General features: G+C 50.8%; 1 protein-coding gene across 7 annotated transcripts in view; it reads right to left on the bottom strand.

Annotated features, from left to right (window-relative positions):
* Positions 1-17,107, bottom strand: part of PNPLA7 (patatin like phospholipase domain containing 7) — a 63,581-nt gene that overhangs the window by 45,002 nt on the left and 1,472 nt on the right. For 5 of the 7 annotated variants that reach the window (XR_008290787.1, XM_053204288.1, XM_053204286.1 and 2 more), the window contains exons 2-15: positions 17,023-17,054; positions 15,264-15,338; positions 15,010-15,097; positions 14,463-14,542; positions 13,406-13,497; positions 13,085-13,225; positions 12,351-12,510; positions 10,751-10,831; positions 8,170-8,298; positions 7,686-7,784; positions 6,362-6,488; positions 5,686-5,826; positions 1,339-1,439; positions 1,068-1,214 (exon numbers count right to left, since the gene is read on the bottom strand). Coding sequence is in view for 6 of the 7 variants with exons in the window: in XM_053204288.1 (XP_053060263.1) it covers positions 1,068-1,214; positions 1,339-1,439; positions 5,686-5,826; positions 6,362-6,488; positions 7,686-7,784; positions 8,170-8,298; positions 10,751-10,831; positions 12,351-12,510; positions 13,085-13,225; positions 13,406-13,497; positions 14,463-14,542; positions 15,010-15,097; positions 15,264-15,338; positions 17,023-17,052 (1,491 nt within the window). In the remaining variant the exon portion in view is untranslated. The remainder of the gene's footprint in view (positions 1-1,067; positions 1,215-1,338; positions 1,440-5,685; positions 5,827-6,361; positions 6,489-7,685; positions 7,785-8,169; positions 8,299-10,750; positions 10,832-12,350; positions 12,511-13,084; positions 13,226-13,405; positions 13,498-14,462; positions 14,543-15,009; positions 15,098-15,263; positions 15,339-17,022; positions 17,055-17,107) is intronic. The other 2 variants (XM_027050966.2, XM_053204290.1) reach the window with 2 other exon arrangements.

The following is a 17,107-nucleotide window of genomic DNA, read 5'->3' as shown; positions in this document are numbered from 1 at the left end:
TTCAAAAATAAAATAAACATTAAAAAACAGTTTTTTTAAAAATAAAAATAAAAAATCAGTTCAATGTAATTCATCCCGTCAACAGACAAAAAAAAAAAAAAAAAAAACCACATGGTCATATCAATAGATACAGAATAAGCATTTTTCTTTTAAGTAGGTTCCATGCTCAGTGTGGAGCCCAACATGGGGCTTGAACTCACAACCCTAAGATCAAGATCTGAGCTGAGATCAAAAGCTGGATGCTTAACCGACCAAACCTCCCGGGTGACCCCAAAAATAAAATCTTAAAAAATAATAAAATAAGAAAAATTAAAAGCCATGTTCATTGTGCCTTATTTGTCTGAAATGGAAAAGTCTGAAAATCCCGACTGCTGTCATGCATGCAGGGTCACAGGAGCCCTTGCCACTGATCTGGGCAAGTGGTGATATATACCCCCTGGGATACAGACACATGAGTGTGTGTCCCTCCACAGCACGGATGTGCTGTGATATGAGAGATAGATATGCAGAGCACATTCCCATGCTGGCCCGAGCCAGAGACAGCAGTGGTGGGGCCTCCAGGACTGACAATCGTGTGGGCAAGTCACAGGCACAAAGCTGAGCAAGTGTCAGTAGGCCCAGAGGACACACAGGAGGAGTCACGCACATCAAGTCCACACACAGGCGCAAGGCAGTGGTCTTCCCGGGGAGCAGGGGGTTGCAGCCACTGAGGGCACACAGCTGGTTTCGGGACCAGTAGTTTGGTCCCTTATGTGGTGGCTCCATGGGCACCCACTCTCTTCTGTATACAAGGTATTCACAACTCTTTAACCCTTAGATGGCATCCAAAGTTTGCAGAGCACACAGGACTCACAGCCCGCGGAGGAGGGCAAGGATGTACTGAGAAAGTGCCAGGGAGAGGGTCTGCGAAGCCACCAGCACAATAACTCCATCCTGGGACACACTGCCCCAAAGGCGTGGGTCTTTAGGACAATGTGCAGGAGTCATCACCCACCTGTCCCACCAGAGACTGCACATGTTTCCATGCTCACCCAAGCCAGAGACAGGGCAGGAGGGTAGCCACTTACGTCCAGTTTCATCAGGGTGAGCAGGTCCTTCTTGGCGGCTCTGAAGATAGCATCTGTCTTCCTGCTGGAGACAGTCTCATCTAAGTTAGTCTCTGAGTAGTGGAAGACCGCAGAGGGAGTGTCTGCAACAATCACGTTCTTCTTGGACTTGAGAAGAACAGAGGCAGCGTGATCAGAGGGGTGTGGCAGGGGAAGGGTCCCCGCAGGACACACTACAGCCAAAGCCACTACAGCACCAAAGCCAGAGAGGGGAAAGAGGGTCCCCACCCACCTTGCTGGCCACAGAGCTCCCAAGGCGTTCTTCTGCATGGAGAAGGACCCTGGCACGGTCACATGCCATCCTCAGGTCTGAGGTTGCACCTGCTGTGCCCCCTACAAATGGAGGGAAGACTGAGGACACTAAGGACCAGCCTGGGCATGTGGGTCCATATGCACTCACCGAAGGCTGGCTGAGCTCTCCTTGAAGCCTGACGAATACAGACCCTGGTAGATAAAACCACTGGAGCACAAAGTCACTGTGCTTTCATGCTCTCCTGTGACCCACAACCAACTTTTATTTTGTTTTTTAAATTAAAAAAAATTGGGGGCGGCGCCTAGGTGGCTCAGTTGGTTAAGTGCCCGATTTCAGCTCAGGTCATGATCTCACAGCTCATGAGTTCAAGCCCTGCATCAGGCTTTGTGCTGACAGCTCAGAGCCTGCTCTGGATTCTGTGACTGTCTCCCTGCCCCTACCCCACTTGTGCTCTCTCTCAAAACTAAACATTAGAAGAAAAAATTTTTTTTATTTTTAAGATTTTATTTTTAAGTCATCTGTATACCCAACGTGGGCTCAAACTTATGACCCCGAGATTAAGAGTCACACGCTCCACTGACTGAGCCAGCCAGGTACCCCCACAACCAACTTTTAATCATAACTATTTTTGCTCAGTCTGAGATACTGTGTATTTATAGTACTTACTGTAATACTGTTATGTTATTATTTAACAACATATTAACATTTTATATATTAACATATTATTGTTTTATTATTAAGCCAAGGTATTGTGATACCAATATCTATTTTACAAATAAAACCCAACCATACTCCCCGTAACGGATACACGCATATATCAAAGGTTACACATTTCTGTAGGATGCTATTCTCCTAGTTTATACACATCACGTATTATATACTATATACAAGACAGCTGACAAAACTTAAGATTCTGATCAGTGTCTCTGATCTTTGCAGACACATGTCCTCTAAGAGGGCATTATTTTTCTGGACCAGAGGAAAGGTATTGGGACCTGCATGGATGTTAACCAGACATGTTAATGGAACTAGATAATTCAGAGTCAAACTTTATTATTTGTGGACTGCTATTATTTTCAGTTATCTAGCACTTAAGCTTCTTTTGAAAAAATTTGCTAAACACATTTTTAAAAAATACAGCAGGTCAGCTGAATAGCTGGAAAAAAAGTGTATCATGACCCCCGCTCACTTTAGACAAAAGAACCAATCCTAGAAGGATAAATGTGAATGGTAAAATGTTAAATCTTACAGGCAGATTTCCTAAATAGGACACAAATAATAATCACAAAAGAAAAAAATTGATAAATTGGACTCTGTGAAATTTAAAAACTTCTATTCATTAAAAGACACCATTAAGAGGGTGAAAAGAGCACAAAATATTTTCAATACCTATATCTAACAGAGACTATCTAAAGAAGTCCTATTAATCAGCAATTAGACAAATGACACCCTAAGAGGAAAATGGACAAAAGACAATGGCAGCCCACTCCCCATGGAAATGGAAAGTGCTGGGGCTCAAGAGTCATCAGGAGGCTGGAGGTGCAGCCACAGAGAGACCCACTGTGGCCCAGGGGGTCAGGTGAAGACGACAGGACGGTGCAAGAGCAGGAGGTTTCCCGGAAGATGGTGCGACCTGTCGGCAGCACAGACACCCAAGGCCAAGAGCACCTGAGGGGACGGAGGCTCCACACTGGACAGCACAGCCTTGGGAGGGTAGTGGAAGCACGAACTGGGACCGACACTCAGAAAAGCGTGGGCAGTGCTTCCGAGTCAATCGTGTGCACTTTATGAGCCAGCGGTTTCAACAGGAACACATACGTGTGTGTTCAACAGACACACATGCAGTGTATTCACACAATAAATCTCTATCCATCAGCGAGAACAGGTGCGTCTTGCTCCACACAACACGCATGGATGTCAGACAAAAGCTGAGAAGCAGCCTGACTGCTGGGACTCAGAAGGGCAGGGAGCAGCAGCCTAACTTCACCACTGGTAACCGTGGCACCTGCTTTTTGTACCTGGGTGCCGGCCTCACAAGTGAGTTCAGTTTATGAAAAATCATAAGCTGTCCATTTATGATTTACACCTTCTGTATTCATATTATACAACCATAAGCAGTTAATGAAAATTGAGAACACCTTGGTATCCATGAAGAAACAGGCAAATAGAACACAAAGGAATACCTAAAAACACAAAAGATACCTAAAAAGTAGATCCTAGTAATGAAATATCCAGAACAGGCAAACCCAAGAGACAGAAAGCAGATCAGTGGTTGCCCGGGGCTGATGCAGGGGGTGACGGCTGATGAGGACACGGCATTTCCACTGTCTGACAAAATGTTCTGGGAACAGACAGTAGTGATGGATGTAAAATTTTGTGAATATACTAATAAGTTGTACACTTTAAAAGGGTGAACTTGGGGGGTGCCAGCTGGTTAATCGTCCGGCTCTTGATTTCAGCTCAGGTCATGATCTCACAGTTCATGAGTTTGAGCCCCGCATTGGGCTCCACGCTGACAGTGCAGAGTCTGCTTGGGATTCTCTCTCCCTCTCTCTGCCCCTCCCCTGCTTGTGCTCTCTCTCTCTCTCTCTCCCTCAAATAAATAAGCTTTAAAAAATAAAGAAATTAAGTAAATAAATAAAAATTTTTTAATGTTTTATTTATTTTTGAGAGAGAGAGAGAGAGATTGAGGGAGGGAGGGAGACAGAGAATAAACAGGGGAAGGGCAGAGAGAAAGGGAGACACAGAATCCAAGAAGCAGGCTCCAGGCTCTGAGCTGTCAGCACAGGGCCCGATATGGGGCTCAAACTTGTGAACCACGAGATCATGACCTGAGCCGAAGTCAGATGCCCAACCAACTGAGCTACCCAGGGGCCCCTAAGTAAATAAATACATAAATAAAAGGGTGAACTCAGGGCACCTGGATGGCTTAGTCAGTTAAGCATCTGACCCTTGATATTGGCTTAGGTCATGATCTGGAAGTCGGTTGTGAGTTCGAGCTCCTCATTGGGCTTTGTGCTGAGCATGGAGCCTGCTTGGGATTCTTCCCCCACTCCAAACCCTCCCCACTCTGTCTCAAAAAAAAGAATAATAAACATTTTTTTTAAAAAGGGTGGACTTAATGGTATGTGAATCATATCTCCAAAAATCTATTACTAAACAAACAAAAAATTCCACGTAGAGTCAGAAACTTGATACCAAATGAACATGGCACCAAAGGGAAAAAAAAGCAACAGGTAAATGAAAGATCTTAATGGCGCTGTGTAAATTATCAGCATACAAAGTAAAAAAGACCTAATTTCTTACTTCAAACACATACAAGTAGGAAGTGCAAATGAATGAGACCTCAGGGAAGGGAAAACCACAGAGCTAGCAGAAAAGGATCTAGACAAATGCACTTACAACCCAGTGAATGAGCAAAGAATAAGGAAGGCCCCAAACACAAATCACAAGGTGTGCAACGGCTGCTTTTCAATAAATGAACATCAAGGATTCCTGCTCCACAATGGTCCACAAGGCTGGGCGTTGTAACAGACGGACACGGACAAAAGACATCTGAACAATTACAAATGGTGGAAGGTCTCTATCCAGAGCATATACAGAATTAATGCAAATCAACAAGGCAGACTCAGGAAACCCTGCAGAAAATGAGCAGAGAATATAAACAGACAATTCTTAAAGGGGTACCCAGATAGCTCTCAAATACACCAGATGATGAAACCTGCCGGCAACTCACAAAATGCACATAAAAACGAAACAAACTTTCTAATGAACATAAGAGCAAAATTAGAAGGTGGTAAGGAACCAGCTAGTTTGTGAAGGCTGCCGGACGGGATGAGAGAATCCCTGGCCCAACTGCCAGGATGCGCTGGGAGCCTATCCACACAGAGGCCAAGTCCCTGTGGGGAAGGTGCCCCAGAGAGGGGCAGAGAGCTGCTGAGAAAGCACAGCAGAGACAGACTGGGGACGAGCTGGCATGGACAGCTCCTGGAGAGCTCTGCTTGCGTGGAAGCAGATCCAGTGGCAGCTGAGGGGCCAGAGGGCCTAGGAAGTCTATTTCAGCAGGGGATGCAGCCTGATGGTGTGCACAGGGAAGAAAGGATGGTGCTGGAGCAGATGCTCCTGCAGTGGCCGGGCACAGCCTCGGGGGTGAGAACACGGGGAGCACAGAAGTGGCGCAGTGTGGACAGGAGCCCACAGGATGCCTGGGGCACCAAGACAATCACCACCGCATCAAATCAAGGCTGAGTGTGTGCACAGGGTTCTCTGGGCCTGAGGGCTTGCCCACCCATCAACGCTCCAAGGTCAGGGTACCCAATGCCTTACCTGGTGGAGCAAAAGGGGCCTGGTCACCTGCCTGGGCCTTGCCGAGCTCATCCAGGATCTCTTCGTGAACAGAAGGCAGCGGGAAGGACTGGCTCCTCTTCAGCAGAGGCCCAGGGGCTGCTGCACGGCTGCCCCCTCGATCTGCCGGGAGGAGATGGGTGGGAAGCAAGGCCTCTGTTCCCACAGCAGTGCACAAATCACGTCTCAAGGGCCTCTGACCACACCCTCACCACCTACACGTGCCTGGCCCTTCCCAGGGACCGTTTTAGTCCAGGTGGCCCTCCAAGCGCACTGGCATGAACCTGGCACCCTTCGGTGTTCCACCAGACCCTCAGGTGAGTTTATACAAAGCCACCTTCCAGGAAGGACCCCGCGCAGCACAGCTTGATTTTACTAGTTTGTTAGCCATTTGTTTACACACGAGCTGATGACCTGTCCCACATCTGTTAGCATGGCTGCACGTTATACTGTCACCCTGGAGGTGACCCCCAGCCAAGATGCTTCAATGGACAGTCTCTTGCCCCAGATGTAGGCCCCTCTCAAGGGCTAGAGAGACATGAAGTTTGGAATCTGCTCCCCGAACAGCTGTCTCCTGGAGCCAAGTCCTCCCACAGAGACGGGGTGAGGGGAGGAAAGGAGGCCCGACACAGGCTGGAGGCCAGGCCAGGGCCAGTACCTGGATCGCAGGACTCCTGCGGCCGGAGGGGCCTCTCAAGACGATCCTCAGAGCCACAGCACACCTGCCTCTTGGCCTTGCCAGCAGCCACGCTGGCCACAGACACCAGGGGGATGGCCTGGCTCTCCTGGGGCGTGAGAAAGAAGCAGGTGCTCCAGCAGTACCCTGGGCTAGTACTCTCCGCAGCCACACTTAGGGGGATGAGAAGAGTGGTGACCAGTGGAGAGACTAGCTGTGTGCTTACGGCAACAAAGGCCCAGCCTGCTTTATCCTGGCAACTCCGTCAAGTTTAAATGGTGGTCCACACTGTCAGAAACCTTAATGCCCTTCATTAAGATGGAAAGTAATATTGGGGCACCTGGATGGCTCAGTCAAACATCCGACTCTTGATCTCGGCTCAGGTCATGATCTCACAGTTCGTGAGTTCGAGCCCCGCATCGGGCCCTGTGCCGACAGCTCAGAGCCTAGAGCCTGCTTTGGACTCTGTGTCTCCGTCTCTCTCTGCCCCTCCCCTGCTTACACTCTCTCTCAAAAAATTAACATTAAAAATTTGTTTTAAAAAAAGACGGACAGTAATGTAGAAAACAAAAGGTTGGGGCACCTGGGTGGTCATGATTTCAAGGTTCATGAGTTTGAGCCCCCGCATCGGGTTCTCTGCTCTCAATGCAGAGCCTGCTTCAGATCCTCTGTCCACCCCCACCCCCTCTCCCACTCACGTGTGTGCGTGCACACTCTCTAATAAACATTTTTTTTAAAATCTTAAGTTAAAAAAAAAAAGGATATGTCCTAAAATACCAGTAAAAGAAGATGATAAAACCTAATGCCCATCAAAACTAGAGATAACACCCAAGTGTAACACTGACCCCAATAATTAGAGGTCAGCATCCAGCTCCCTCCAACCAGGGCCTCGGAGGGTCTCATCTGCTCACAGCAGCTCCGGGTGGAGTGAGCTGACCCTTCTCACAGCCATCAGCTCAACCCCATGGCGGGAGGGACCCCAGGGTGCAGGAGGTGGCCCCCTCCGCCGGGTGGGCAGGCAGCTCAGCTGTGTGCGCCAAGTGAGCAACAGGAAAGGGGAAATGAGGTGACCAAAGGGGCCACATTCAGGCCAAACTGCAGGCTGTTCTGGGAGGGGTATCAGAGCAGGAGTCCCATCCCCCAAACCCCATGGGTGGGCAGGGTTCTCGGCAGGAACTCTTGGGACACTCAAGCCCCCGACTCATCTACCAGCATCTGCTTTAAGGCAGAGGAGTAAACCTTTCAAAGCCCAGGGTCCTGGCCACAAGGATGGGGTGGGGGGGGAGGGAGGCGAGGCTGCACTTACAGGGTTGAAGAGCTCTGTGGTCAGGCCCAGGTAGTTGTGCAGAGCCAGAAAGGTGACCCTCTGCAGCCGCACCATGATGATCTGTGAGGGGACAGCCAGCTGTGCCAAGCCCGGCGCCTCCTCAGACCCCCGCGCCCCTCACCACCCTCCCAGGCATGAACCCGAGGTTCTGACAACCCCCCAACGGCCACCTAAGATATTGACGCTAGGGACGTAAGGACTCTCTGCATCATGTGTGCAAGTTTTTGGTAAATCTTTAAGATTACTTCAAAACAAGTTTAATAATAAAAAAAAGAACCCTCTTGGGGGCTGGGAGGAGTTCCGAGGACCTCTGTGAGGTCATGAATGTTAACTTTTATTGTAAAATATGTATTACAAAACTTCCAAAAAGCCACCTTAATCCTTTCTACACCCACTCGGGATGCGCCTTCATGTGCGTGCAGTGGCTCCCAGGCCAGAAAGGGGGACTGCAAAAGCAACCCACCTGCACTACCCTCACCAGGGTTTCAGGATACTTCTCAAAAACTCCTTGAAAAGCCACTGCTGGGAGCCGGAGGACGGTGGAAGGGACGGCTGCGCGGGCGGACACGGTTTTGTATGGAGCAGTGTGGCCCTGCAAGGACAGCGAGGTCAGGCCGCTCCCAGCACCCTGTCTCCAGAAGGGGCGAGATGCCAGCACCTTGCCCCACACGGGACACCCACGAGGGCCCTGAGGAGCCTTGCCCTGCACGGGAAACAGATGGCCAGCGGGCTCCAAGCACCAACCACCTCAGAGGAGCCGGCTGGCACTACAGAGAAACCCGTTTTCTGGCGAGGATGCCACCCTCTGCTGGCACCAGCCTATCCTTCCACTGTTGCTTCCTGGCAACCCCTGGGATTTTCTCTGTCCTGATGGCTTTGCCTTTGTCAAAAGGTCACATAAATGGAACCACACAGGTCTGGCTCCTCTCACAGAGACAGCAGCTGGAGGCCCGCCATGCTGTTCACACACCAGCAGTGGCACTCTTCATGGCTGAGAACGGGGTTATTTTATGGATGCTTCACAGTGTCCTTACCACCCAGCAGCTGAAGGGCACTGGGCCTGTTTCCAGTTTGGGGCAATTATAAATAAGCTGTTATAAATGTTCACGCACCGGATTTTGTGCAAACAGTTTTCATTTCTCTTGCTAAATATCCAGGAGTGGAACTTCTGGGCCATGCGGTCTATGCATCTTTAACTTTCAAGAAACTACCATGCTGTTTCCACAGTGGCTGCACCACTTGCATGCCTCCCTTCCCCCCGCCCTGCCACGGATGAGTATCAGCGGCCCACACGTACACCACATCTACACCGCCAGGGTTGAATGGTCAGGAACTTGGCTGGTCCGGGTCCCTGGTTTCAGGGGGAGCCCCTCAACCCTTGTAAGTCCTCACATGTTAGCAATGTCTGTGTTACCAGGGTGGGCCCAGCAGTCTCTGGAGGGAGCTGAGTGTAACTGGAAGTTTGCCCACAATGGGGGAGCGGGCTAGTCCCGACCTCCTAACCAAGCCCTGTACATCGGGAACTCTGGGCATGTGGTTCTCAAATGCTCTAAGTGAGTTCTGGGAGTCAGCTCTTCTCCTTGGAATCATTTCTGCTCATTTCACATCCTTTACAGAAAGAAAACTGTGCACCTTACAGATTCCAACACACCAGCCAGAGCCCTACACAGCCATATGGGGCCTGTCCTGCACGTCTGGGTAGCCTCTCCCAGCACAAGGCTCCAGGCTGAGGCTGCCCCCAGCTGGCCTTCCAAGGCAGGTCTGCCTTGCTCAGAGGTAGTGTCCCTCTCAGCCCTGGCCAAGCATCTTGTGAAGGCACACCAGGTCCTGGGGCCAGAGCAAGACGTCGGAGTCCTATCCATGCCTCCACCCCAGGCCCCACCACAGCTCAAAACATGTCTGTGCCAGCCTAACAGGGATGGGTGAAAACAATGGGCACCCTCAAAGTCTCTGGAGTTTATCACCCCCTTGTGCACAAGAACTCAAGAATTGGATCAGAGGACACCCACCAAGGGCTCCGCCCACCATGTCAGTGTCACACAAGTACATAGGTTCCTGGCCCCACACGGATGCATCCTTGCCAAGGTCTGCTGAACTGCTCTAGAGACTCCTCTGTGCAGTTTCTGGGGAAACTGAGGTATAAGCTGCCTCAATGCATAGCTAAAAGTGAAAGCAGAAAGCATAACTTCGAAGGTAAGGTGACAATCACATGCCACCTTTTGAGCTACACAGGTGTGTGCATTATCTAAGCTCAGGTAGCAGACACCTAAGATTTGCTTCATTGTATGAAGACTTTACTCATGAGAAAAAGAAAATTAAATGTTAAATTCTAGCTAATGAGATGGGAATAGTCATGCTGAGCTGAGACTTTTTGAAGCTGGTGATGCACACACGATTAATTTTACGATTCTGTCTACTTTTGAATATGTTTCAAGTGTACCATGATAAAAAGTTTAAAAATCCCAAGATAACATGAAATGTTATCTTTTAATTGACTGGACTGGCAAAGATCAAACATGAGATGGCTCCCTAGCTGGTGGGGTGAGGACACAGGTGTCCTCCCGCAGGGCCGTGGCTCAGGCGTGTGGGGGGTGCACTCTCACACCTGGGAAGTCTCTGCTAGGGATTTGTCTTGCAAATTGATCCTCAAACACATGGAGTGGTGTGCACACAAAACCAGTCAACAGCAGGAGATTGGGAACAACAGAGAGACACCCGTTACCACAGAAGATCCATGGGAGGGCCCTCCTAGGAAGGGGCCTTGGGGCCTAAAGGGTGAGAGGAAGTGCTTTCACTCACAACATTTGTGCCTTTTGCATCTCAGACCACGTGTATATAACAATAATCATTTAAGAGACAGCCAAAACCCGTGAGCAAATGCCCAGCTCTCCTTCAACACACAGTTAAAGCTGCTCTCCCACACACCCTTGACCTGCTAGGGGTCCCTCCCGTCCTAGGCCAGCCCCTCGCCACTGGGGAGAACTGGACTCGGCAGTGAGGGACATGCTGTCCAGGTGACTTCCGGGTAGACCCAGGAGACTCACAGTGATGACATCCAGGATGCTGAGGAGACTGTGGACGCTGTCTCCAGCCAGAACCTCCTTGACCGCCACCTCGGTGCCATCCTGCACTCAGGAAACAGAGCAGAGTCATCCCCTGACAGGTGGCTCAGCCCAGCCCAGGCCAGCTGGGCAACACAGCCTCCACTGTCGCCTGTCCCGAGGGTTAGGCTGTGCCCTACTTGACCTTCAGGAATTAGAGGTGGAATAAGCTCCAAAGCAGAGGACAGAAAAAACAAAGATGAGTTAAGAGCAATCAGGAAGCTCGGCCTGGGCGTGGCCCTTCAACCCAGGGCTTATTCTCACTAGGAGGACTTAGATTGAATTTCATAAAACCTAAGTGAGTGTGCTGGCCCAAACAAAAAGTTCTAAGGACCAAATTCGGTTGTTACTGGCATAAATAATAGCATTTTGATGTGTTTTTCCACTGGATTAAAAGAGAAAGAAAAGCGGGTGCTTATTTAATACAGGAACTTCTCAGCTTCACCCAGGAAATTCCTTTTTGAACTTGTTCAAACTTGGCCCTGGTCACCCTCCAAGAACCCTTCCTTCTGGCCCAAAGTCACATTTTCAGGAAAGGCCTGCTAGCTGGGAAACAATAACCCTGGATGCTGATGGCCCAAATGGGAGGAAACTAGACAAGGACCATCTCTTCTCTCATCATCCCATCAAGTCCAGTGTGGGATGAAGCCACACACACACAGTAATTTTGCCCGGACAACATCGTATCTAGAAACCCGAAGAATATGTGGGATCCATTCTGGGTCAGGGCCCACCCCAGGGTCCTGGCAGGTGGGGACTTCCCTAAGGTCAGGGGCCACTTTGTGCAGATTGGGGCTCACTAAGTCTCTGCTTCAACAATAACAAGCTGTGGGAAGCCTGGGTCACTCCCCTGGGCAAATCAAAGGATACATTCTGCTGGAAAGCAAGACTTCCACAGGCTTGATTGGCCTGGAAGTTGCTCCCTGGGACGTCTGATTCATGGGTGTAATTAACAGAGGCAGGAAGCAAGTATTGCGTTTCCAGCTGAATTAATACCTTAATTATTTTCTTAGAGTTAAAATCACTCACAACAGGCAAGGGTACAACTGATGGTGGCAGGTCAACACCCAACTGCTGAGGGTGTTCTCCGGAAACTGGAGAGACATCTCAAAAGGCTTAGAACAGGTAAAAGGCAGAAAACCACCGAATGCCACTGAGCCCACTAACCCATGGGTACCCCCACATGCATGAGTGAAGGTAACGTACCAACACTGAAGGGCAGCTGTGTGCCAATGCCGGGACCAAAGTGTGCCATTTTCCCCAAAGAACTGAAACTTAAAATGTTATACTAACTTTTCAATATAAAACTTAAAAAAATGTTTTCAATGGCAGACATCTAAGTAAAAACACAACATGAGCGCCTGGCTGGCTCAGTCGGTAGAGCATGCAACTCTTGATTTCAGGGTGGTGAGTTCAAGCCCCATGTTGGGTGTAGAACTTACTTAAAAAAGAAACACAACAAACAACATACACAACAGACCCACACCCTCCACCATGCTCTGCACTCCCTTGGGCCATCCACACACGTGACAGGCGCTCTTACCGCGTCCTGGATGCAGACTTCCAGGCGCCCATCCTGCACTACATAGATGCTGGTATCTGGTTCGCCCGGCTGAAAGACGTGTTCCCCTTCGAGCAGCTGTACAAAGATCATGTGTTTGCAAAGTTCCAGGAACAGTGGCTTCTCAAAGTGGCCCAGAACCCTGTAAGAACCATAGCACATGTGGGACACCTTCTGGAAAGGAGAGAAGGAAGGACAGCATTTCAAAGAGGCTGATGCAAATACAGCCACTGCCACAGGCGCTGCTGGTCAGACCCACAGGGCTAGAGTTCACAGAGAAGCAGACCCTGCAGCACTGGCCACCTGGAGTCACTGTCAGGACAGAAGCTTACACTTCGGGAATTCCCATAAACTGCTTTCCCGTCAGCTCGAAGAACTCTTGAGCCATGACTATGAATCTGAACCAAGACATAAGCAAAAGCAGGTGGACAGAACACCCCTCCTGGATGGTGAAGCGCCACTAGAAAGAATGGGATTTCTGGGCAGAGATGGAAGGGAACCCAGACTTGCAGCTTTGATCCAGCCACACACTTCCCATAGCTGCTCTGAGTTTCCTCACGAAGATGGAAATGCTGATTAGTAAACAAATACTAAACTAAACAGGAAAGAGCTGTGAGAGGCCGTGCGGACGGCCAGGGAAGGTAAACTTAGCTTGGGCAGTCCTAGGGAGCACAGCCCCAGGCCTCCTGCAGCCGCCTTCACCCAGCTGGTCTCACCTCACATTCTTCAGCATGTACAAAACTTCTGATGGCAGGTGAGAATTCTTCACGTCAAACTCTGTGAGATCCGCCTCCAGCAGGGAGGGTGGTGGCTCCTTTGGCTGCAGGGTTGGGTATTCCTTCTTGAAACGCAGAATCCTACAAAGCAGAGATACGTGCCTCTGGAGCAGAAGCCCAAAGGGGTTCGAAGCAGATGGCAGGAGTACTGCAAACCCAGAGGCAGGGAAGCCATAGGCAGCAGCGATGGCCAGCAGGCTCACCAGGGCCCGCCAGGGAGGCCAGCTGGGGCACGTGTGGTCTCAAGGACATTCCCAGTACCTCTTGGCCAAAGACAGCACTTTGGTCCTCTTCCTTGCCCGCTGCCGGGGGGCAGCCGTGCTCCCCACAAGAGTGTGGGGCAGCGTGGTCACCTGCAAGGTGAAGGGAAAGGCCGAGTCCTGACCCTGTGACCTACTGGACCCAGCCTCAGCCTCAGGGGTCAACCTCAGGGGTCAACTGCAGCCCTCAGGAGCTGGGCTGCCTGCAGGTGTGACAGCAGCTCCCAGGGTCTTTCCCTGCCTGCCCCACCTGCCCCACTTGCCCTGGGCACAGGGAACCATCCCTGGTGCCGGTGACGATGAAGTGCCACCTGGCCGTATCACCAAACAGCCAGCATTCTCAGAGTGCTGGATCCTCAGGCCTGTGTTCCCTCTGCCTGCAAAGCTGACACTCAGCCTCCCCTCTGTCACGCTGGCACAGCAGCCCCTTTCGACAGCCTTTTAAAAGCTGGCCCTATCCCGTTCAGGCTCTAGGCCAGCATCATGGCCTGCAAGCAGCACCAGTGTGTCTTTGTTTCATGGCCAGGAGAACAGGAGGTCCACCTAAGGACTCACATGGCTTCTTGTGTGGTATTTCGAGTTTGCTACAAAGAACATGAATTAACTGCTTATTCAGAACAAGTAACAAATCGCGACTATTTTAAAATACCAGGAGTTATTTTAAACACCCATTTCAAGTACACTAAGCCTCTGAGAAGTGTGGGGTCCCTCCTGCCCTCAGGGGAGCGGAAGAGACTGGGGGTGACCAGGCAGGGCTCCACCAGACTGAGAAGTGAGGCCTCCTAGCTTCCAAATCTTGGCAGGACCCCCAATTTCAGCACCATGGCCAGAACCCTGTGTGCCCACGCACCCCAGAATATTCCTGAAAGAGACCCTGTCCTCTTTTCTGGCTGAGACGAATGTGCACCTCAAAGGGCCAATGAGCCCTCCGTCTCTGCTCTGGCCAACAGTCTCTGAACGTTAGGAGGACTCCACAATGTGGCATGAGGGCAGGTGCAGGCTGTTGGGGTCCCCACCGCTGGGGCCTGTAGGAACACAGGGCCTGCGGCACAAGTTACCTTCCTCATGATCTTCCTGCCGTAAAACATCACTTTGTCTCTCTTTCGGAATCTGTACTGCGGAGTGGGCTGTATCTGTCCTGCAAGGGGAGCAGAGGGGTCTCCTGAGCCACGGCTGGGACACAGGCAGGCAGGAAGGCTCTGCCAAGCAGCCCGTAGGGCACACACACCGAGCCTATCCTGCCCCTGCTACGGTTTATGGTGTCAGGGAATGGCACCCAGCGTCTGGGGCCCAGGCTGGCACAGACTGGATCACAGGGAACAGGACTCGCAGCCCTTCGAACAGGACTCGCAGTCCTTCGTACCCAGTGAAATGGAAGGTCATTCAGAAAAGGGTCTCTGCGAGCCTAGAAAGCTGGGAACATACTCAAATCCCATAGGTCTGGCGTGCACAGCCTCAGGCCAGCAATTCCCACCAAAAGCCACCACAGGCTTGAGGGCTGCTCCTAGAAGCTCACAACAGGGGTTAGGTCACCGAACCTTCCCCCACTCTCCCAAGCCCTTGTCCCTTCCCCACAGAGGTGGATATCTGAAGTAAGATACTCACGGAATCGGTTAACTCTCCTATACACAAAAAAGACAGTGATGCCAACAAGGGCGAGGGCCAGGAGGGCTCCAATCACAATCCCCACGAGCTGGGTGAGATCACAGACAGACAGAGCGCCTGTCAATAAGGCTGCCGCAGAGCCCCTCCCTACCCCGGCAACAGGCTGGGACGGAGGTGACAGGAGCAGCCAGGAGTGAAGCAAGCCCACAAATCCCAGCGCCCACCCATCACCAGGAGGCACATAAGGCGGTTACCATGGTAGACTGTGACCGCTGCTCCGTCAACTGCAGCCCCCAGGACTGCAGGACAGGACCCAGACAAAAGCCAGCCTGGAAGGGAACACTGTGGTCACGAAGGGCCAACACAGGCATGGCCCTGGCTTCCCAGCGTCGCAAGAATAAAGCTGCTGGTTAGAAGGGCAGTCAGCAGCCCTGGGAGAAGTGATCTTCTGGGCTGCTGAGGTCCTCCGAGCGCACCTGCTCAGCACAGAGAGAGAAACCCGACCTCCAAGGCCACCCGTGGGATGGCTGGGCAGGGCCAGCAGCTGTGCCGTGTGGAATCCTCAATCTTCAGCTTTTCAGTTCCTCAGATGCAAGTCTAGAGGAGCAAACCCGGCTAGCCACTAGGGGTGCACCCCACAACACCGTGTGCTGCCAGCCACGTGCGAGGGCACATCGAAGCCTGCACTGCAGCGATGCTGAGCAACCCCAAGGAGCCACCTGGATTCTGAGAACACGGCATATCAGCTCATAGCAGAGGAAGGTTATTTACCAGCACCGACCACTCCCCAAGAAGGAGATTTTAGGGGCTTCTGAAGTCCAGACCCAAGGGAGGGAGGAGGAAGAGAAAAGTGAGCACAGGAGGGTGAGTGGGCAGATGGCTGGGGCCACCTACCTGGAGGGTACTGGCTGATTCCCCCAAAATGATGAAGATGAAAACAAGCAAGAGAAACCAGTGAAACAAGCAGCCACTGTGCATTCCTCCTGGTGCCCACACACCTCCTCCCAAGAGGCCAGGAAGAGAAGAGGGCAGGGAGCCCCTGTTAATCCTCTCTAGTTTCTACACAAGTGCCAAGAACTAAAGCAGAAGCCAGCATTAGACACCAGAAAACCCAGTGAAATGGAAGGGCATTCAGAAAAGGGTCTCAAAAGCAGAATATCGGTTTCCTCAAGGCAGAATAAGTAAGTGGTCCAGAAAACCATGTTTTTGAACTTGGTTCAGGAGGCAAATGGAAGCTGTGGGAGTTTTTTGCTTCAGAGCTGAGGCATCCAGCCTCTCCTGGCCTCAATTGTGCTCAGCTCTCAACAGGACAGCACTCACAACCACACCCTTCACTAAGTGTGTCCCTTAGAGCTCAACCACCGCTTTGGGGACAACCAGGGATTATCCACGGAAAGGGTCACACAGGTGTCCCATAATCTAGTTATATAATTTCGTATGGTTGAGCATCTCAGGCTTTCATGGTTGTTTTAATGTATCTAGTTTTCTGTTTCAGGAATAGAGAAAGGCCTTTGTGATGTAGCTACAGATGTTCCACTAAGGAAAAGACTCCCATCAAAACAAGAAGTCTGGGGCACCTGGGTGGCTCAGTCAGTTAAGCATCTGACTTCAGCTGAGATCATGATCTCACAGTTCATGGGTTCAAGCCCCCACATCAGGCTCTGTGCTAACAGCTCAGAGCCTGGAGCCTCTTTGGATTCTGTGTCTTCCCCTCTCTCTACAACTCCCTCACTCACACACTCACTCTCTCTCTCTCTCTCTTTCTCTCTGAAAAATAAACATTAAAAAAAATTTTTTTAAACAAACAAGCAGAAGTCCTAAGGGGGAGCAGGAACTGAGTTTTGACCTCAGAGAAGAAGTGGCCTCAAGATCCGACAAGGAGACAGAGGGGCCCAGACCACCTCTCCCACATTTAGCCAACTTCAAGGAGCTGCCCACAGAGCAAATGCAGAAACACCCCTAACTGGGAATTTTGAGGCTCTGATTCATCCCCGGAACCATCTAGTTCCATACCTCTGGGCTGGCATCTTCCTCTTGCTTCATGGCTAAAAATGAAAAAAAACAGTCAAGGTGAAAAGAAGCACTGGTTCAGGGCAAA

This window comes from Acinonyx jubatus, chromosome D4 (genome assembly GCF_027475565.1).
Source record: "Acinonyx jubatus isolate Ajub_Pintada_27869175 chromosome D4, VMU_Ajub_asm_v1.0, whole genome shotgun sequence".
In the NCBI taxonomy this organism is placed as follows: domain Eukaryota; kingdom Metazoa; phylum Chordata; class Mammalia; order Carnivora; family Felidae; genus Acinonyx; species Acinonyx jubatus.
Note: the sequence above shows the minus strand (reverse complement) of the source record. Positions and strands in the feature narration are given on the sequence as shown.